A 22099-nucleotide genomic window follows, 5' to 3' on the forward strand; every position below is an offset into this window, starting at 1 on the left:
CTCGGGTACAATCCGTCCATCATGAACAGGCCCCTCCTGCCACAGAACTGGTCCCAATGTCCCAGGAATCTGAATCCCTCCCTCCTGTGCCATGTCTCTAGCTATACATTGATCTGCCATATCCTCTGATTTCTACTCTCACTAACACATGGCACTGGGGATTACTACCTTTGAAGTTCTGCTTTTTAACTTCCTCCCTAGCTCCTTATAACTCTGACTTCAGGAGCTCAAACCTCTCCTCAGAACAGAGGAGGCTGAGGGATGACTTATTGAGCTGCACAAAATTATGAGGGGCCTAGATGGAGTAGACAAGAAGGACCTGTTTCCCCTTCGGAGAGGTCAATTACCAGGGGGCACAGATTTAGGATTAGAGGGCAGATGAGGAAAAACTTTTTCACCCAGAGGATGGTGGGTGTCTGGAATTTGCTGCCCGGATCGGTGGTGGAGGCAAAGACCCTTAACTCATTTAAAAGGTACTTGGACCTGCACCTGCATTGCTGTAACCTGCAAGGCTACAAACCAAGTGCTGGAAGGTGGGATTAGAATGGGCGACTAGTTTCTTCAGTCAGCGCAGACACGATTGGTTGAATAGCCCCTTTCTGTGCTGTTAGGAAGGGAGTTCCAGGAATTGGACCCCGCGACAGTGAAGGAATGGCAATCCAAGTCAGGATGCTGTGTGGCTTGGAGAGGAATATGCAGGTGGTGGTGTTCCCATGCGTCTGCTGCCCTTGTGCTTCTAGGTGGTAGACGTCGTGGATTTGGAAGGTGGTGTTAAAGGAGCCTTGGCATGTTGCTGCAGTGCATCTTGTAGATGGTGCATGCTGCTGCCACTGTGCGTCGGTGATGGAGGGAGTGAATGGAGACATTGGGGTGCCAATCAAGCTGCTTTATCTTGGATGCTGTCAAGCTTTGTGAGTGTTGCTGGAGCTGCAATCCTCCAGGCAAGTGGAGAGTATTCCATCACAGTCCTGATTTGCACCTTGTAGAGATGGTGGACAGGCACTGGAGAGTCAGGAGGTGAGTTACTTGCCCTTCATTGACTCCAGGTGCCCCACAAGTCAGAAACCTTCAGCATGAGTTTGGGCAGCTGGAGGCACTTTCTACATGTTGTCTTCTGGGACATAAGAAGCACCCTTAAATTCCCAAATGGTGCAGGAATTGCAGGCTACAGATTGCAGGTGTCTAATTAGAAACATCAAAAACTTCTTAGATACAAGGTGAGTATTGATATAATTGCTGTTTTTTTTCATGGGATTAGAGTTTAGAGATACAGCACTGAAACAGGCCCTTCGGCCCACCGAGTCTGTGCCGAACATCAACCACCCATTTATACTAATGCTACACTAATCCCATATTCCTACCACACATCCCCACCTGTCCCTATATTTCCCTACCACCTACCTATACTAGTGACAATTTATAATGGCCAATTTACCTATCAACCTGCAAGTCTTTTGGCTTGTGGGAGGAAACCGGAGCACCCGGAGAAAACCCACGCAGACACAGGGAGAACTTGCAAACTCCACACAGGCAGTACCCGGAATCGAACCCGGGTCCCTGGAGCTGTGAGGCTGCAGTGCTAACCACTGCGCCACTGTGTGGGCATCGCTGGCAAGACCAGCATTTGTTGCCCATCTCTAATTGCCCTTGACAACTGAGAGGCTTGCTTGACCATCTCAGAGGGCAGTTAAGAGTCAACGACATTACTGTGGGTCTGGAGGCACATGTAGGCCAGACCAGGTAAGGATTGCGGATTACCTTCCCTAAAGGACTTTAGTGAACCAGATAGGGTTTTACAACAATCAATGATAGTTTCATGGCACCATTACTGAGACTAGCTTTCAATTCCAAATTTTTTCCATTAATTACTTGAATTTACTAATTGATTGAATTTAAATTCCACCAGCTGCCGTGGTGGGATTTGAACCCATGTCCCAGAGTATTAGCCTGGGCTTCTGAATTACTAAAATAAAAGCAAAATACTGCAGATGCTGGAAATCTGAAATAAAAATAAGAAATGCTGGAAATACTCAGAGTCGGACAGCATAGAAACAGGCCCTTTGGCCCGTTACGTCCATGCCGACCATAATGCCTATCTATACTAATCCCACCTGCCTGCATTAATTCCATATCCCTCTAAGCCTTGCTCATTCAAGTACCTGTCCAGATGCCTCGTAAATGTCGCTACTGTTCCTGCCTCCATCACCTCCTCAGGCAGCTCATTCCAGATACCTACTATTCTTTGTGTGAAAAATTTACCCCTTTGATCCCCATTAAATGCTCCTCCCTCTCACCTTAAATCTATGCCCTCGAGTTTTAATCACCCCTACCATGGGAAACAGACTTTGGCTATCTACCCTATCTATACCTCTCATAATTTTATATATCTCTATCATGTCCCCTCTCGGCCTCCTTCGCTCCAGGGAAAACAGACCCAGCCTATCCAATCTCTCTTTATAACTCAAGCCCTCCAAACCAGGCAACATCCTTGTGAATCTTTTCTGCACCCTCTCGAGCATAATCACATCTTTCCTGTAGTGCGGTGACCAGAACTGCACACAGTACTCCAAATGCGGCCTAACCAACGTCATGTCCAACTGTAACATGATGTCCCAACTCTTGTACTCAGTGCCTCGGCCAATGAAAGCAAGCATGCCATACGCCTTCTTCACCACCCTATCTACCTGTGTTGCCACTTTCAGGGAACTATGTATTTGCACCCCAAGGTCTCTCTGCTCAACAACACTCCCCAGGGCCCTGCCATTCACTGTATATGTCCTGCCCTGGTTTAACTTCCTAAAATGCATCACTTCACACTTGTCTGCGTTAAATTCCATTTGCCAATCCCTTGCCCACTTTCCCAGTTTATCTATATCCTGTTGTAACCATAGACAACCTTCTTCACTGTCCACTATACCACCAATTTTGGCGTCATCTGCAAACTTACTAATCATGCCCCTGACATTCACATCCAAGTCATTAATATATATGACAAACAACAGAGGGCCCAGCACCGATCCCTGCGGCACACCACTGGTCACCGGCCTCCAATCTGAAAAACAACCCTCCACTACCACCCTCTGCCTCCTATCACCAAGCCAATTTTGTATCCAATTGGCTAGCTCACCCTGGATCCCATGTGTTCGAACCTTCTGGACCAGCCTACCATGCGGGACCTTGTCAAAGGCCTTGCTAAAGTCCATGTAGACAACGTCCATCGCCCTGCCCTTGTCAATCCTCTTGGTCACCTCCTTGAAAAACTCAATCAAATTCGTGAGACATGATTTCCCACGCACAAAGCCATGCTGACTATCCCTAATCAGACCATGCCTTTCCAGATGCATATAAACCCTGTCTCTCAGAATCCCTTCCAATAATGTAAGACTCACCGGCCTGTAATATTAGAAATGTAATAGATTTTAAGCAAATAAAGGCAAGAGATAACAAAAGAGGTGTTGATAGGACAAGGTCACAGAGAATAACTGATGTTTCAGTGAACATGAACGCAAGCTCAAGGAACAGCACCTCATTTACCGATTAGGCACACTACAGCCTGCCGGACTGAACATTGAGTTCAATAATTTCAGAGCATGACGGGCCCCCTTTTTTCTTTTAGTTACTTTTTCTTTTTTATTTGTTTAATTTATTTTAGTTTGTTTCTACTGTGCCTACCCACTGTTTTCTTCATGTTTGTGCTTGGGGCCAGGCTGTTCAGTTTTCTGTCAATTAACACCCTCTCTGCATTAACGCTTTGTCTTTCAGCACACCATTAACATACTGTTTGCCTTTGCTCCATGACCGTCTGGTCAGCTATTCTCTGTGACCTTATCAATCAACACCTTCTCTTTTGTTATCTCTTGCCCCACCCCGCTTTACTTGCTTAAAACCTATTACATTTCTAATATTTGTCAGTTCTGATGATGGGTCACTGACCTGAAACGTTAACTCTGCTTCTCTCTCCACAGATGCTGCCAGACCTGCTGAGTATTTCCAGCATTTCTTGTTTTTACTGCTGAATTACTAGTTCAGTGACATTATCACTACGCCACTGTCTCCCCGATAACTGGGACCACTGTGCTATTTTTCTATTCGCTCCTCAAAGAAAACTAACCTAAGTCCAATTATTTACTCAAGCTCAACCATAATCACTGAGATTACGAAAAGCAAAGAACCTAAATATTAGATATCTGGATCCTTCGCCTCGATATGTATCTTAGAATCCTTGGGTTCTGCAGCTCATTACTTTTTGAGTTGGGTGTGAGAAACCATCTTCCTCCCCTCTGGCAAATTCCTAGTATCACCAGATTATAAGCTTCCACTCTGTTTGTGATTCCCACATCTGTTTCCAAGCAATCAAGGTACATCATATTTGCATTGCAGTCAACCTTCTGGAAACTGCCTGGGAACAGTGGGCCCTCCAGATACAGCCTGAGAACAATGGGTCCTCTGCAATTAAGTGCCTAATATATACCTTTTGAGAGTTACATACATAATTTGGAACGACTCTTACAAATCTCCTTTTAACCTTCTCTCAGGTTCCCATCCATCTGCTAAGCTAATTTAAACCGTCCCCAACAGTACTAGCAAATCTCCCGGCGAGGGTATTGGTCCTGGTCCTTCTAAGGTGTAACCTTCTCTGCTCTAAGGAGGACAACCCCATGTCCACAGTTCCTGCCCATTTACCTCCTCTCTCCTCACTATCCCAGGCCCCAAACACTCCTTTCAGGTGAAGCAGCGATTTACTTGTACTTCTTTCAATGTAGTATACTGTATTCGCTGCTCACAGTGTGGTCTCCTCTACATTGGGGAGACCAAGCGCAGACTGGGTGACCGCTTTGCGGAACATCTCCGCTCAGTCCGCAAGCAGGACCCTGAGCTTCCGGTTGCTTGCCATTTCAACACTCCCCCCTGCTCTCATGCTCACATCTCTGTCCTGGGATTGCTGCAGTGTTCCAGCGAAGATCAACGCAAGCTTGAGGAACAGCATCTCATCTACCGATTAGGCACACTACAGTCTGCCGGACTGAACATTGAGTTCAATAATTTCAGAGCATGACAGCCCCCCATTTTACTTTCATTTTTAGTTATTTTTTCTTCCTTTTTTTTTACATTCTTTTTTACATTTTTTACAATCTTTTTTTTGCATTTATTTCATTTCATCTTAGTTTGTTCAGTTTGCTTACCCACTGTTTTTTTTCAGGTTTGCACTTGCTGCTGTTCAATATTCAATGTACCAACACCTAATCTGTACTAATGCTTTGTCTTTCAACACACCATTAACATATTGTTTGCCTTTGCTCCGTGACCTTTTGGTCAGCTATGTGGCCTGGTCCAATCTAGACCTCCTTTGTTATTTAGAGATACAGCACTGAAACAGGTCCCACCCCCACCTCACTTGCTTATAACCTGTGACTTTTCTAATATTTGTCAGTTCCGAAGAAGGGTCACTGACCCGAAACGTTAACTCTGCTTCTCTTTTCACAGATGCTGCCAGACCTGCTGAGTGGTTCCAGCATTTCTTGTTTTTATTTCAGATTTCCAGCATCCGCAGTATTTTGCTTTTATTTTACTGAAGTTCCTCATCTGGTACCATTTAGTAAATCTCTTCTGCACCCACTCCAATTTTTAATCAGCTTCTAGCTCGCAGCATTTACCATCTAATCAAGCTTACAGCGAATGCCCTTGACCGACAGTTTCTATGAACTGTTCTGCAGTTTCTTGTAAGTTGCACAACCAAGCTAAATTCAAACTTACCGAATACCTAAATTCTCAGCTTCCACTTTATTTGTGATCTATTCCGATTGCAATTCAGGAAAAAAATTAAAGAAATCTGAATATATTAAGCTCAAGCTACGAGATGAGAGAAGTGACGCTGTTCCTGCCAACTCATAAAAGAATTACCTTCCAGAAGCCAGGATAACAAAGGGATGAAACCTGGGCTCTCACTGATATACTGCAGGCCTTTCAGGTTAATGCTTACGTTGTACAAACACATTAACATTAGTCTGGAAGAAAAAGAAATGTTGCACAATATTAATCCTTTGCCTGTAAATCTATCAATATAACTTTTTGTAAGCATACAGTTGTAAAAATTACAGTACAAAAGTAGACCATTCAACTCACTGAGCCTATGCCAGCACTTCAAACGGGCCTGGTGAGCTGTATTGTTTCTGGGGAAGTGCATGAACCTCCCACCTGAGGTAGGATGACGTCGACTGGGATTCCTTAAAGTGGGACGGGATGTGCCATGTTCTAAGTGGAGGCAGAGGTAGCCATCCATGGTTTTAGAATCAAGGGTCCCAGAAGTCAGGGGTACTCATCTGAAAAGAAGAATACTCAAGGAACATAGTATGTGCATTGCAAACAACACTCTGGAACTGCCTGGGAATAGGCGGCCCTCTGGAACTGCCTGGGAACAGTTGGCCCTCTAGAACTGCCTGGGAACAGGTGACCCTCTGGAACTGCCTGGGAACAGTTGGCCCTCTAGAACTGCCTGGGAACAGGTGACCCTCTGGAACTGCCTCGGAACAGTTGGCCCTCTAGAACTGCCTGGGAACAGTGGGACCTCTGGAAATGCCTGGGAACATTTGGCCCTCTGGAACTGCCTGGGAACAGTGGGCCCTCTAGAACTGCCTGGGAACAGTTGGCCTTCTGGACCAGCCTGGGAACAGTGGGCCCTCTGGAACTGCCTGGGAACAGGTGACCCTCTGGAACTGCCTCGGAACAGTTGGCCCTCCAGAACTGCCTGGGAACTGTTGGCCCTCTGGAACTGCCTGGGAACAGTGGGCCTTCTGGAACTGCCTAGGAACAGTGGGCCCTCTGGAACTGCCTGGGAACAGTTGGCCCTCTGGAACCGCCTGGGAACAGTTGGCCCTCTGGAACTGCCTGGGAACAGTTGGTCCTCTGGAACTGCCTGGGAACAGTGGGCCCTCTCGAACAGCCTGGGAACAGTGGGCCCTCTCGAACTGCCTGAGAACAGTGGGCCCTCTGGAACTGCCTGGGAACAGTGGGCCCTCTCGAACAGCCTGGGAACAGTGGGCCCCCTGGAACTGCCTGGGAACAGTGGGCCCTCTGGAACTGCCTGGGAACATTTGGACCTCTGGAACTTCCCGGGAACAGTTGGCCCTCTGGAACTGCCTGGGAACAGTTGGCCCTCTGGAACTGCCTGGGAACATTTGGACCTCTGGAACTGCCTCGGAAACGTTGGCCCTCTGGAACTGCCTGGGAACAGTTGGCCCTCTGGAACCGCCTGGGAACAGTTGGCCCTCTGGAACTGCCTCGGAAACGTTGGCCCTCTGGAACTACCGGGGAACAGTTGGCCCTCTGGAACTGCCTGGGAACAGTTGGCCCTCTGGAACTGCCTGGGATCAGCTGGCCCTCTGGAACTGCCTGGGAACAGATGGCCCTCTGGAACTGCCTGGGATCAGTTGGCCTACTGGAACTGCTTGGGAACAGCTGGCCTTCTGGAACTGCCTGGGAATAGTTGGCCCTCTGGAACTGCTTGGGAACAGTTGGCCCTCTGGAACTGCCTGGGAACATTGGCCCTCTGGAACTACCTGGGAACAGTTGGCCTATGGGAACTGCCTGGGACCAGTTGGCCCTCTGGAACTTCCCGGGAACAGTTGGCCCTCTGGAACTTCCTGGGAACAGTTGGCCCTCTGGAACTTCCCGGGAACAGTTGGCCCTCTGGAACTGCCTGGGAACAGTTGGCCCTCTGGAACTGCCTGGGAACATTTGGCCCTCTGGAACGACCTGGGAACAATGGGCCCTCTGGAACTGCCTGGGAACAGTTGGCCTACTGGAACTGCCTGGGAACAGTTGGCCCTCTGGAACTACCTGGGAACAGTTGTCGCAGTGGTTAGCACCGATGCCTCACAGCTCCAGGGAACCGGGTTCAATTCTGGGTACTGCCTGTGCGGAGTTTGCAAGTTCTCCCTGTGACCGCGTGGCTTTTCCCTGGGTGTTCTGGTTTCCTTCCACCGCCAAAGACTTGCAGGTGATAGGTAAATTGGCCATTGTAAATTGCCCCTAGTGTAGGTAGGGTATACGGGATTACTGCAGGGTTAGTATAAATGGGTGGTTATTGGTCGGCACAGACTCGGTGGGCCGAAGGGCCTGTTTCAGTGCTGTATCTCTAAAACAAAAACAAAACAAACTGCCTCGGAACAGTTGGCCCTCTGGAACTGCCTGGGAACAGTTGGCCCTCTGGAACTGCCTGGGAACAGTTGGCCCTCTGGAACTGCCTGGGAACAGGTGGCCCTCTGGAACTGCCTCGGAACAGTGGGCCCTCTGGAACTGCTTGGGAACAGTTGGCCAACTGCAACTGCTTAGGAACATTTGGCCCTCGGGAACTGCCTGGGAACAGTGGGACCTCCGGAACTGACTGAGAACAGTGGGCCCTCTGGAACTGCCTGGGAACAGTGGGCCCTCTGGAACTGCCTGGGAACAGTGGGCCCTCTGGAACTACCTGGGAACAGTGGGCCCTCTGGAACTACCTGGGAACAGTTGGCCCTGTGAAACTGCCTGGGAACAGTTGGCCTAACTGGAATTGCCTCTGAACAGTTGGCCCTCTGGAACTGCTTGGGAACAGTTGGCCCACTGCAACTGCTTAGGAACATTTGGCCCTCGGGAACTGCCTGGGAACAGTGGGACCTCCGGAACTGCCTGGGAACAGTTGGCCCTCTGGAACTGCCTGGGAACAGTGGGCCCTCTGGAACTACCTGGGAACAGTTGGCCCTGTGAAACTGCCTGGGAACAGTTGGCCTAACTGGAACTGCCTAGGAACAGTTGGCCTTCTGGACCTTCCTGGGTACAGTTGGCCCTCTGGAACTGCCTGGCAACAGTTGGCCTTACTGGAACTACCTGGGAACATTTGGCCCTCTAGAACTGCCTGGGAACATTTGACCCTCTAGAACTGCCTGGGAACAGTGAGCCCTCTGGAACGACCTGGGAACAGTTGGCCCTCTGGAACTACCTGGGAACAGTTGGCCCTCTAGAACTGCCTGGGAACAGTGAGCCCTCTGGAACGACCTGGGAACAGTTGGCCCTCTGGAACTACCTGGGAACAGTTGGCCCTCTGGAACTGCCTGGGAACATTTGGCCCTCTGGAACTGCCTGGGAACATTTGGCCCTCTAGAACTGCCTGGGAACAGTGGGCCCTCTGGAACTACCTGGGAACAGTTGGCCCTCTGGAACTTCCTGGGAACAATTGGCCCTCTGGAACTACCTGGGAACATTTGGCCCTCTAGACTTACCTGGGAATAGTGGGCCCTCTGGAACTACCTGGGAACATATGGCCCTCTAGAACTGCCTGGGAACAGTGGGCCCTCTGGAACTTCCTGGGAACAATTGGCCCTCTGGAACTACCTGGGAACATTTGGCCCTCTAGACTTACCTGGGAATAGTGGGCCCTCTGGAACTACCTGGGAACATTTGGCCCTCTAGAACTGCCTGGGAACATTTGACCCTCTAGAACTGCCTGGGAACAGTGAGCCCTCTGGAACGACCTGGGAACAGTTGGCCCTCTGGAACTACCTGGGAACAGTTGGCCCTCTAGAACTGCCTGGGAACAGTGAGCCCTCTGGAACGACCTGGGAACAGTTGGCCCTCTGGAACTACCTGGGAACAGTTGGCCCTCTGGAACTGCCTGGGAACATTTGGCCCTCTGGAACTGCCTGGGAACATTTGGCCCTCTAGAACTGCCTGGGAACAGTGGGCCCTCTGGAACTACCTGGGAACAGTTGGCCCTCTGGAACTTCCTGGGAACAATTGGCCCTCTAGACTTACCTGGGAATAGTTGGCCCTCTGGAACTTCCTGGGAACAATTGGCCCTCTGGAACTACCTGGGAACATTTGGCCCTCTAGACTTACCTGGGAATAGTGGGCCCTCTGGAACTACCTGGGAACATATGGCCCTCTAGAACTGCCTGGGAACAGTGGGCCCTCTGGAACTGCCTGGGAACAGTTGGCCCTCTGGAACTGCCTGGGAACAGTTGGCCTCACTGGAACTGCCTGGGAACAGTGGGCCCTCTGGAACTGCCTGGGAACAGTTGGCCCTCTGGAACTGCCTCGGAACAGTTGGCCCTCTAGAACTGCTTGGGAACAGTTGGCCCTCTGGAACTGCCTGGGAACAGTTGGGCTCACTGGAACTGCCTGGGAACAGTGGGCCCTCTGGAACTGCCTGGGAACAGTTGGCCCTCTGGAACTGCCTGGGAACATTTGGCTCTCTAGAACTGCCTCGGAAAAGTTGGCCCTCTGCAACTTCCTGGGAACAGTTGGCCCTCTGGAACTGCCTCGGAACAGTTGGCCCTCTGGAACTGCCTGGGCACAGTGGGCCCTCTGGAACTGCCTGGGAACAGTTGGCCTTACTGGAACTGCCTGGGAACAGTGGGCCCTCTGGAACGACCTGGGAACATTTGGCCCTCTAGAACTGCCTGGGAACAGTGGGCCCTCTGGAACTGCCTGGGAACAGTGGGCCCTCTGGAACTACCTGGGAACAGTTGTCCCTCTAGAACTGCCTGGGAACAGTTGGCCCTCTGGAACTGCCTGGGAACAGTGGGCCCTCTGGAACTGCCTGGGAACAGTTGGCCCTCTGGAACTGCCTGGGAACAGTGGGCCCTCTGGAACTACCCGGGAACAGTGGGCCCTCTGGAACTGCCTGGGAACAGTTGGCCCTCTGGAACTGCCTGGGAACAGTTGGCCTCACTGGAACTGCCTGGGAACAGTTGGCCTTACTGGAACTGCCTGGGAACATTTGGCCCTCTAGAACTGCCTGGGAACAGTGGGCCCTCTAGAACTGCCTGGGAACAGTGGGCCCTCTGGAACTACCTGGGAACATTTGGCCCTCTAGAACTGCCTGGGAACAGTGGGCCCTCTGGAACTGCCTGGGAACAGTGGGCCCTCTGGAACTACCTGGGAACAGTTGTCCCTCTAGAACTGCCTGGGAACAGTTGGCCCTCTGGAACTGCCTGGGAACAGTGGGCCCTCTGGAACTGCCTGGGAACAGTTGGCCCTCTGGAACTGCCTGGGAACAGTGGGCCCTCTGGAACTACCCGGGAACAGTGGGCCCTCTGGAACTGCCTGGGAACAGTTGGCCCTCTGGAACTGCCTGGGAACAGTTGGCCTCACTGGAACTGCCTGGGAACAGTTGGCCTTACTGGAACTGCCTGGGAACATTTGGCCCTCTAGAACTGCCTGGGAACAGTTGGCCCTCTGGAACTGCCTGGGAACAGTTGGCCCTCTGGAACTGCCTGGGAACATTTGGCCCTCTGGAACTGCCTGGGAACATTTGGCCCTCTAGAACTGCCTGGGAACAGTGGGCCCTCTGGAACTACCTGGGAACAGTTGGCCCTCTAGAACTGCTTGGGAACATTTGGCCCTCTGGAACTTCCTGGGAACAGTTGGCCCTCTGGAACTAGCTGGGAACAGTGGGCCCTCTGGAACTGCCTGGGAACATTTGGCCCTCCAGACTTACCTGGGAACAGTGGGCCCTCTGGAACTACCTGGGAACATATGGCCCTCTAGAACTGCCTGGGAACAGTGGGCCCTCTGGAACTGCCTGGGAACAGTTGGCCCTCTGGAACTGCCTGGGAACAGTTGGCCCTCTGGAACTTCCTGGGAACAGTTGGCCCTCTGGAACTGCCTCGGAACAGTTGGCCCTCTGGAACTGCTTGGGAACAGTGGGCCCTCCGGAACAGCCTGGGAACAGTGGGCCCTCTGGAACTGCCTGGGAACAGTTGGCCCTCTGGAACTGCCTGGGATCAGTTGGCCCTCTGGAACTGCCTGGGAACAGTGGGCCCTCTGGAACTACCTGGGAACATTTGGCCCTCTAGAACTGCCTGGGAACAATGGGCCCTCTGGAACTACCTGGGAACAGTTGGCCCTCTGGAACTGCCTGGGAACATTTGGCCCTCTGGAACTGCCTGGGAACATTTGGCCCTCTAGAACTGCCTGGGAACAGTGGGCCCTCTGGAACTACCTGGGAACAGTTGGCCCTCTAGAACTGCTTGGGAACAGTTGGCCCTCTGGACGGACCTGGGAACAGTTGGCCCTCTGGAACTTCCTGGGAACAATTGGCCCTCTGGAACTACCTGGGAACAGTTGGCCCTCTGGAACTGCCTCGGAACAGTGGGCCCTCTGGAACTGCCTGGGAACATTTGGCCCTCTAGACTTACCTGGGAATAGTGGGCCCTCTGGAACTACCTGGGAACATATGGCCCTCTAGAACTGCCTGGGAACAGTGGGCCCTCTGGAACTGCCTGGGAACAGTTGGCCCTCTGGAACTGCCTGGGAACAGTTGGCCTCACTGGAACTGCCTGGGAACAGTGGGCCCTCTGGAACTGCCTGGGAACAGTTGGCCCTCTGGAACTGCCTCGGAACAGTTGGCCCTCTAGAACTGCTTGGGAACAGTTGGCCCTCTGGAACTGCCTGGGAACAGTTGGCCTCACTGGAACTGCCTGGGAACAGTGGGCCCTCTGGAACTGCCTGGGAACAGTTGGCCCTCTGGAACTGCCTGGGAACATTTGGCTCTCTAGAACTGCCTCGGAAAAGTTGGCCCTCTGCAACTTCCTGGGAACAGTTGGCCCTCTGGAACTGCCTCGGAACAGTTGGCCCTCTGGAACTGCCTGGGCACAGTGGGCCCTCTGGAACTGCCTGGGAACAGTTGGCCTTACTGGAACTGCCTGGGAACAGTGGGCCCTCTGGAACTACCTGGGAACATTTGGCCCTCTAGAACTGCCTGGGAACAGTGGGCCCTCTGGAACTGCCTGGGAACAGTGGGCCCTCTGGAACTACCTGGGAACAGTTGTCCCTCTAGAACTGCCTGGGAACAGTTGGCCCTCTGGAACTGCCTCGGAAATTTGGCCCTCTGGAACTGCCTGGGAACAGTGGGCCCTCTGGAACTACCTGGGAACAGTTGTCCCTCTAGAACTGCCTGGGAACAGTTGGCCCTCTGGAACTGCCTCGGAAATTTGGCCCTCTGGAACTGCCTGGGAACAGTGGGCCCTCTGGAACTGCCTGGGAACAGTTGGCCCTCTGGAACTGCCTGGGAACAGTGGGCCCTCTGGAACTACCCGGGAACAGTGGGCCTTACTGGAACTGCCTGGGAACAGTGGGCCCTCTGGAACTGCCTGGGAACAGTTGGCCCTCTGGAACCGCCTGGGAACAGTTGGCCCTCTGGAACTGCCTGGGAACAGTTGGTCCTCTGGAACTGCCTGGGAACAGTGGGCCCTCTCGAACAGCCTGGGAACAGTGGGCCCTCTCGAACTGCCTGAGAACAGTGGGCCCTCTGGAACTGCCTGGGAACAGTGGGCCCTCTCGAACAGCCTGGGAACAGTGGGCCCCCTGGAACTGCCTGGGAACAGTGGGCCCTCTGGAACTGCCTGGGAACATTTGGACCTCTGGAACTTCCCGGGAACAGTTGGCCCTCTGGAACTGCCTGGGAACAGTTGGCCCTCTGGAACTGCCTGGGAACATTTGGACCTCTGGAACTTCCCGGGAACAGTTGGCCCTCTGGAACTGCCTGGGAACAGTTGGCCCTCTGGAACTGCCTGGGAACAGTTGGCCCTCTGGAACTGCTTGGGAACAGTGGGCCCTCCGGAACAGCCTGGGAACAGTGGGCCCTCTGGAACTGCCTGGGAACAGTTGGCCCTCTGGAACTGCCTGGGATCAGTTGGCCCTCTGGAACTGCCTGGGAACAGTTGGCCCTCTGGAACTGCCTGGGATCAGTTGGCCCTCTGGAACTGCCTGGGAACAGATGGCCCTCTGGAACTGCCTGGGAACAGTGGGCCCTCTGGAACTGCCTGGGAACAGTTGGCCCTCTGGAACCGCCTGGGAACAGTTGGCCCTCTGGAACTGCCTGGGAACAGTTGGTCCTCTGGAACTGCCTGGGAACAGTGGGCCCTCTCGAACAGCCTGGGAACAGTGGGCCCTCTCGAACTGCCTGAGAACAGTGGGCCCTCTGGAACTGCCTGGGAACAGTGGGCCCTCTCGAACAGCCTGGGAACAGTGGGCCCCCTGGAACTGCCTGGGAACAGTGGGCCCTCTGGAACTGCCTGGGAACATTTGGACCTCTGGAACTTCCCGGGAACAGTTGGCCCTCTGGAACTGCCTGGGAACAGTTGGCCCTCTGGAACTGCCTGGGAACATTTGGACCTCTGGAACTTCCCGGGAACAGTTGGCCCTCTGGAACTGCCTGGGAACAGTTGGCCCTCTGGAACTGCCTGGGAACAGTTGGCCCTCTGGAACTGCTTGGGAACAGTGGGCCCTCCGGAACAGCCTGGGAACAGTGGGCCCTCTGGAACTGCCTGGGAACAGTTGGCCCTCTGGAACTGCCTGGGATCAGTTGGCCCTCTGGAACTGCCTGGGAACAGTTGGCCCTCTGGAACTGCCTGGGATCAGTTGGCCCTCTGGAACTGCCTGGGAACAGATGGCCCTCTGGAACTGCCTGGGAACAGTGGGCCCTCTGGAACTGCCTGGGATCAGTTGGCTTACTGGAACTGCTTGGGAACAGTTGGCCTTCTGGAACTGCCTGGGAACATTTGGCCCTCTGGAACTGCCTGGGAACATTTGGAACTCTGGAACTGCCTGGGAACAGTTGGCCCTCTGGAACTGCCTGGGAACAGTTGGCCCTCTGGAACTGCCTGGGAACAGTTGGCCCCCTGGAACTGCCTGGGAACAGTTGGCCTACTGGAACTGCCAGGGAACTGTTGGCCCTCTGGAACTGCCTGGAACAGTTGGCCTACTGGAACTGCCTGGGAACAGTGGGCCCGCTGGAACTGCCTGGGAACAGTGGGCCCTCTAGAACTACCTGTGAACAGTTGGCCCTCCAGAACTGCCTCGGAACAGTTGGCTTACTGGAACTGCCTGGGAACAGTTGGCCCTCTGGAACTGCCTGGGAACAGTTGGCCTTATTGGAACTGCCTGGGAACAGTGGGCCCTCTGGAACTGCCTGGGAACATTTGGCCCTCCAGAACTGCCTGGGAACAGTGGGCCCTCTGGAACTACCTGGGAACAGTTGGCCCTGTGGAACTGCCTGGGAACAGTTGTCCTTACTGGAACTGCCTGGGAACAGTTGGCCTACTGGAACTGCCTGGGAACAGTTGGCCCTGTGGAACTGCCTGGGAACAGTTGGCCTTACTGGAACTGCCTAGGAACAGTTGGCCCTCTGGAACTGCCTGGGAACAGTGGGCCCTCTGGAACCGCCTGGGAACAGTTGTCCCTCTGGAACCGCCTGGGAACAGTTGGCCCTCTGGAACTGCCTCGGAAACGTTGGCCCTCTGGAACTACCGGGGAACAGTTGGCCCCCTGGAACTGCCTGGGAACAGTTGGCCCTCTGGAACTGCCTGGGAACAGTTGGCCCTCTGGAACTGCCTGGGATCAGCTGGCCCTCTGGAACTGCCTGGGAACAGATGGCCCTCTGGAACTGCCTGGGATCAGTTGGCCTACTGGAACTGCTTGGGAACAGCTGGCCTTCTGGAACTGCCTGGGAATAGTTGGCCCTCTGGAACTGCCTGGGAACAGCTGGCCTTCTGGAACTGCCTGGGAATAGTTGGCCCTCTGGAACTGCCTGGGAACAGTGGGCCTGCTGGAACTGCTTGGGAACAGTTGGCCCTCTGGAACTGCCTGGGAACATTGGCCCTCTGGAACTACCTGGGAACAGTTGGCCTATGGGAACTGCCTGGGACCAGTTGGCCCTCTGGAACTTCCCGGGAACAGTTGGCCCTCTGGAACTGCCTGGGAACAGTTGGCCCTCTGGAACTGCCTGGGAACAGTGGGCCCTCTGGAACTGCCTGGGAACAGTTGGCCCTCTGGAACTACCTGGGAACATTTGGCCCTCTGGAACTGCCTGGGAACAGTTGGCCCTCTGGAACTGCCTGGGAACAGTGGGCCCTCTGGAACTGCCTGGGAACAGTTGGCCTTCTGGAACTGCCTGGGAACATTTGGCCCTCTGGAACTGCCTGGGAACAGTTGGCCCTCTGGAACTACCTGGGAACAGTTGGCCCTCTGGAACTGCCTGGGAACAGTTGGCCCTCTGGAACTGCCTGGGAACAGTTGGCCCTCTGGAACTACCTGGGAACTGTTGGCCCTCTGGAACTGCCTGGGAACAGTTGGCCTTACTGGAACTGCCTGGGAACAGTTGTCCCTGTGGAACTGCCTGGGAACAGTTGTCCCTGTGGATCTGCCTGGGAACAGTTGGCCCTGTGGAACTGCCTGGGAACAGTTGGCCTTACTGGAACTGCCTGGGAACAGTGGGCCCTCTGGAACTGCCTGGGATCAGTTGGCCCTCTGGAACTGCCTGGGAACAGTGGGCCCTCTGGAACTGCCTGGGATCAGTTGGCCCTCTGGAACTGCCTGGGAATAGTGGGCCCGCTGGAACTGCCAGGGAACTGTTGGCCTTCTGGAACTGCCTGGGAACATTTGGCCCTCTGGAACTGCCTGGGAACAGTGGGCCCTCTGGAACTGCTTGGCAACAGTTGGCCTTCTGGAACTGCCTGGGAACATTTGGCCCTCTGGAACTGCCTGGGAACATTTGGCCCTCTGGAACTACCTGGGAACAGTGGGCCCTCTGGAACTGCCTGGGAACATTTGGCCCTCTGGAACTGCATGGGAACAGTGGGCCCTCTGGAACTACCTGGGAACAGTGGGCCCTCTGGAATTGCCTGGGAACAGTTGGCCCTCTGGAACTGCCTGGGAACAGTTGGCCTCACTGGAACTGCCTGGGAACAGTTGGCCTTACTGGAACTGCCTCGGAACAGTGGGCCCTCTGGAACTACCTGGGAACAGTTGTCCCTCTAGAACTGCCTGGGAACAGTTGGCCTCACTGGAACTGCCTGGGAACAGTTGGCCTTACTGGAACTCCCTGGGAACTTTTGGCCCTATAGAACTGCCTGGGAACAGTGGGCCCTCTGGAACTGCCTCGGAAATTTGGCCCTCTGGAACTACCTGGGAACAGTGGGCCCTCTGGAACTGCCTGGGAACAGTGGGCCCTCTGGAACTGCCTGGGAACATTTGGCCCTCTAGAACTGCATGGGAACAGTGGGCCCTCTGGAACTACCTGGGAATAGTTGTCCCTCGAGAACTGCCTGGGAACAGTTGGCCCTCTGGAACTGCCTCGGAAATTTGGCCCTCTGGAACTGCCTGGGAACATTTGTCCCTCTAGAACTGCCTGGGAACAGTGGGCCCTCTGGAACTACCTGGGAATAGTTGTCCCTCGAGAACTGCCTGGGAACAGTTGGCCCTCTGGAACTGCCTCGGAAATTTGGCCCTCTGGAACTACATGGGAACAGTGGGCCCTCTGGAACTACCTGGGAATAGTTGTCCCTCGAGAACTGCCTGGGAACAGTTGGCCCTCTGGAACTGCCTCGGAAATTTGGCCCTCTGGAACTGCCTGGGAACATTTGTCCCTCTAGAACTGCCTGGGAACAGTTGGCCCTCTGGAACTGCCTCGGAAATTTGGCCCTCTGGAACTACCTGGGAACAGTGGGCCCTCTGGAACTGCCTGGGAACAGTGGGCCCTCTGGAACTACCTGGGAACAGTGGGACCTCTGGAACTGCCTGGGAACAGTTGGCCCTCTGGAACTGCCTCGGAAATTTGGCCCTGTGGAACTACCTGGGAACAGTGGGCCCTCTGGAACTGCCTGGGATCAGATGGCCCTCTGGAACTGCCTGGGAACAGTGGGCCCTCTGGAACTACCTGGGAACAGTGGGACCCCTGAACTGCCTGGGAACAGTTGGCCTACTGGAACTGCCTGGGAACTGTTGGCCCTCTGGAACTGCCTGGGAACAGTTGGCCCTCTGGAACTACCTGGGAACAGTTGGCCCTCTGGAACTACCTGGGAACAGTTGGCCCTCTGGAACTGCCTGGGAACAGTTGGCCCTCTGGAACTACCTGGGAACAGTTTGCCCTGTGGAACTGCCTGGGAACAGTTGGCCCTCTGGAACTGCCTGGGAACAGTGGGCCCTCTGGAACTACCTGGGAACAGTTGGCCCCCTGGAACTGCCTGGGAGCAGTTGGCCTTACTGGAACTGCCTGGGAACAGTTGGCCCTCTGGACCTTCCTGGGAACAGTTGGCCCTGTGGAACTGCCTGGGAACAGTGGGCCCTCAGGAACTACCTGGGAACAGTTGGCCCTCCAGACTTACCTGGGTACAGTTGGCCCTCTGGAACCGCCTGGGAACAGTTGGCCCCCTGGAACTGCCTGGGAGCAGTTGGCCTACTGGAACTGCCTGGGAACAGTGGGCCCTCTGGAACAGCCTCGGAACAGTTGGCCCTCTGGAACTGCTTGGGAACAGTGGGCCCTCTGGAACTGCCTGGGAACAGTTGGCCCTCTGGAACTGCCTGGGAACATTTGGCCGTCTGGAACTGCCTGGGAACAGTGGGCCCGTTGGAACTGCTTGGGAACAGTTGGCCTTCTGGAACTGCCTGGGAACATTTGGCCCTCTGGAACTGCCTGGGAACAGTGGGCCCTCTGGAACTACCTGGGAACAGTTGGCCCTCTGGAACTGCCTGGGAACAGTTGGCCCTCTGGAACTGCCTGGGAACAGTGGGCCCTCTGGAACTACCTGGGAACTGTTGGCCCTCTGGAACTGCCTGGGAACAGTTGGCCTTACTGGAACTGCCTGGGAACAGTTGTCCCTGTAGAACTGCCTGGGAACAGTTGTCCCTGTGGATCTGCCTGGGAACAGTTGGCCCTGTGGAACTGCCTGGGAACAGTTGGCCCTCTGGAACTGCCTGGGAACAGTGGGCCCTCTGGAACTGCCTGGGATCAGTTGGCCCTCTGGAACTGCCTGGGAACAGTGGGCCCGCTGGAACTGCTTGGCAACAGTTGGCCTTCTGGAACTGCCTGGGAACATTTGGCCCTCTGGAACTGCCTGGGAACAGTGGGCCCTCTGGAACTACCTGGGAACAGTTGGCCCTCTGGAACTGCCTGGGAACAGTGGGCCCTCTGGAACTGCCTGGGAACAGTTGGCCCTGTGGAACTGCCTGGGAACAGTTGGCCTTCTGGAACTACCTCGGAACAGTTGGCCCTGTGGAACTGCCTGGGAACAGTTGGCCTTACTGGAACTGCCTAGGAACAGTGGGCCCTGTGGAACTGCCTGGGAACAGTTGGCCTTACTGGAACTGCCTAGGAACAGTTGGCCCTCTGGAACTGCCTGGGAACAGTTGGCCTTACTGGAACTGCCTAGGAACAGTGGGCCCTGTGGAACTGCCTGGGAACAGTTGGCCTTACTGGAACTGCCTAGGAACAGTTGGCCCTCTGGAACTGCCTGGGAACAGTGGGCCCTCTGGACCTACCTGGGTACAGTTGGCCCTCTGGACCTACCTGGGAACAGTGGGCCCTCTGGACCTACCTGGGTACAGTTGGCCCTCTGGACCTACCTGGGAACAGTGGGCCCTCTGGACCTACCTGGGTACAGTTGGCCCTCTGGACCTACCTGGGAACAGTGGGCCCTCTGGACCTACCTGGGTACAGTTGGCCCTCTAGAACCGCCTGGGAACAGTTGGCCCTCTGGAACTGCCTCGGACAATTTGGCCCTCTGGAACTACCTGGGTACAGTTGGCCCTCTGGAACTGCCTGGGAACAGTTGGCCCTCTGGACCTACCTGGGAACAGTTGGCCCTCTGGAACTGCCTGGGAACAGTGGGCCCTCTGGAACTACCTGGGAACAGTTGGCCTACTGGAACTGCCTGGGTACAGTTGGCCCTCTGGAACTGCCTGGGAACAGTTGGCCCTCTGGAACTGCCTCGGACAATTTGGCCCTCTGGAACTACCTGGGTACAGTTGGCCCTCTGGAACTGCCTGGGAACAGTTGGCCCTCTGGAACTGCCTGGGAACAGTGGGCCCTCTGGAACTACCTGGGAACAGTTGGCCTACTGGAACTGCCTGGGAACTGTTGGCCCTCTGGAACTGCCTGGGAACAGTGGGTCCTCTGGAACTGCCTGGGAACAGTGGGCCCTCTGGAACTACCTGGTAACAGTTGGCCCTGTGGAACTGCCTGGGAACAGTTGGCCCTGTGGAACTGCCTGGGAACAGTTGGCCCTGTGGAACTGCCTAGGAACAGTTGGCCCTCTGGAACTGCCTGGGAACTGTTGGCCCTCTGGAACCGCCTGGGAACAGTTGCTCCTCTGGAACTGCCTGGGATCAGTTGGCCCTGTGGAACTGCCTGGGAACAGTTGGCCCTCTGGAACTGCCTGGGAAAAGTTGGCCCTCTGGAACTGCTTGGGATCAGTTGGCCCTCTGGAACTGCCTGGGAACAGTTGGCCCTCTGGAACTGCCTGGGAACAGTTGGCCCTCTGGAACTGCCTGGGAACAGTTGGCCCTCTGGAACTGCCTGGGAACAGTGGGCCCTCTGGAACTACCTGGGAACAGTTGGCCCTCTGGAACTGCCTGGGAACAGTTGGCCCTCTGGAACTGCCTGGGAACAGTGGGCCCTCTGGAACTGCCTGGAAAAGTTGGCCTACTGGAACTGCCTGGGAACAGTTGGCCCTCTGGAACTGCTTGGGAACAGTTGGCCCTCTGGAACTGCCTGGGAACATTTGGCCCTCTGGAACTGCCTGGGAACAGTGGGCCCTCTGGAACTGCCTGGGAACAGTTGGCCCTCTGCAACTGCCTCGGAACATTTGGCCCTCTGGAACTGCCTGGGAACAGTTGGCCCTCTGGAACTGCCTGGGAACAGTTGGCCCTCTGCAACTGCCTCGGAACATTTGGCCCTCTGGAACTGCCTGGGAACAGTTGGCCCTCTGGAACTGCCTGGGAACAGTGGGCCCTCTGGAAACTGCCTGGGAACAGTGTGCCCTCTGGAACTGCCTGGGAACAGTGGGCCCTCTGGAAACTGCCTGGGAACAGTGTGCCCTCTGGAACTGCCTGGGAACAGTGGGCCCTCTGGAAACTGCCTGGGAACAGTGGGCCATGATGCACTAACTATAGCTCTAGTGGAGATCAAGGACAAATAACACAGCACCCTGCGCACTAGACATTTGGGTGGCAATGTTAACCCCGCACGATCGGCATGAGAGGAAAGGGCTGGTGGCGGGGGTGCTGTAGGGGGGGAGTGATAGGGGGAAGGGGCGCGGTTGGTTAAAATTTCAAAAATCTGAACCGCAACATGCCCATTTCCTGGTTTTAACCAAGTTGTGTTGGTAGATCAGGCAACCAAACTGCTCCCGTGAGATGGGTCAGTTAATTAAATATGCGAATGAGGCTATGTCTCTCAAATTTTAACTGATATTTAGATTTAAGGCCTGCAAGCCATGTTTCTCAGGGATCAAATTTCTGATAGCTGAACGGGGGCATGAATGGCTGGACCCAGCATCCAAGTGCCTTTCCAGAACTTCTTGTGGTCTCTGAGATACAAGAATGCTTTCCCCCAGACCCCCAAGCAAATCTGCCTCCCTCCCTGCAATCTACTATTTTGCTCGTTACCCCCTACTCCCATCATTAGCCAACTCTCCCTGTGCCCTCTCATCCCCTCCCCGTGATTGGGTGCCTCTCTCCCCATGCTCCCTCATCCCCGTGACCCCATCCCCTCACTCTACGCCACCCCACCCCCTCCTCCCTGTGATCCGCCCTCTTCTGATTCACTTACTACATTTGACATTCATGGACACTGGAGTCATACAGGAAATGGTTCACTTATTTAATGTTCAATTATTCAATCAGATAGTCATACAGTTGTAGGGTAACATCGGAACAGGAGTAGGCCATTCAGCCCATCGAGTCTGCCCTGCCAATCAATACGATCATGACTCATCTTGCACTTCAATGCCTTTTTCCCACACTATCCTCATATCCCCTTATGTCATTTATATTTAGAAATCTGTCAATCTCTGCTTTAAACATACTCAGAGACTGAGCTTCCACAGCCCTCTGTGGTAGAGAATTCCAAAGATTCACAACGCCCTGGGTTTGCTGGTACTACTCGGGAGTGTATAAACTAGTCTGGCAGGGGGGTGGGACCCAAAGTAGTAGTCTCTCCAATGAGATAGTTGAGGCAAATGTAAAGGTTAAAGCAAGCAAGTCCAGTAGGCAGGCCGGGCAGGGGCAGGACAGGGAGCGTGGAAGGTCTGGTGGGCTAAACTGCATTTACTTTAATGCAAGAAGC

The 22099-nt window shown here is 54.4% G+C and overlaps 1 protein-coding gene across 5 annotated transcripts in view; it reads right to left on the minus strand.

The window, feature by feature from the left end:
- hsf2bp (heat shock transcription factor 2 binding protein) overlaps positions 1 to 22099 on the minus strand; it is a 245369-nt gene that overhangs the window by 45834 nt on the left and 177436 nt on the right. For all 5 annotated transcript variants that reach the window (XM_068040083.1, XM_068040085.1, XM_068040086.1 and 2 more), the window contains one exon: positions 5902 to 6005. In XM_068040083.1, coding sequence (XP_067896184.1) covers positions 5902 to 6005 — 104 coding nt within the window. The remainder of the gene's footprint in view (positions 1 to 5901; positions 6006 to 22099) is intronic.

Source organism: Heterodontus francisci, chromosome 10, assembly GCF_036365525.1.
Source record: "Heterodontus francisci isolate sHetFra1 chromosome 10, sHetFra1.hap1, whole genome shotgun sequence".
In the NCBI taxonomy this organism is placed as follows: Eukaryota; Metazoa; Chordata; class Chondrichthyes; order Heterodontiformes; family Heterodontidae; genus Heterodontus; species Heterodontus francisci.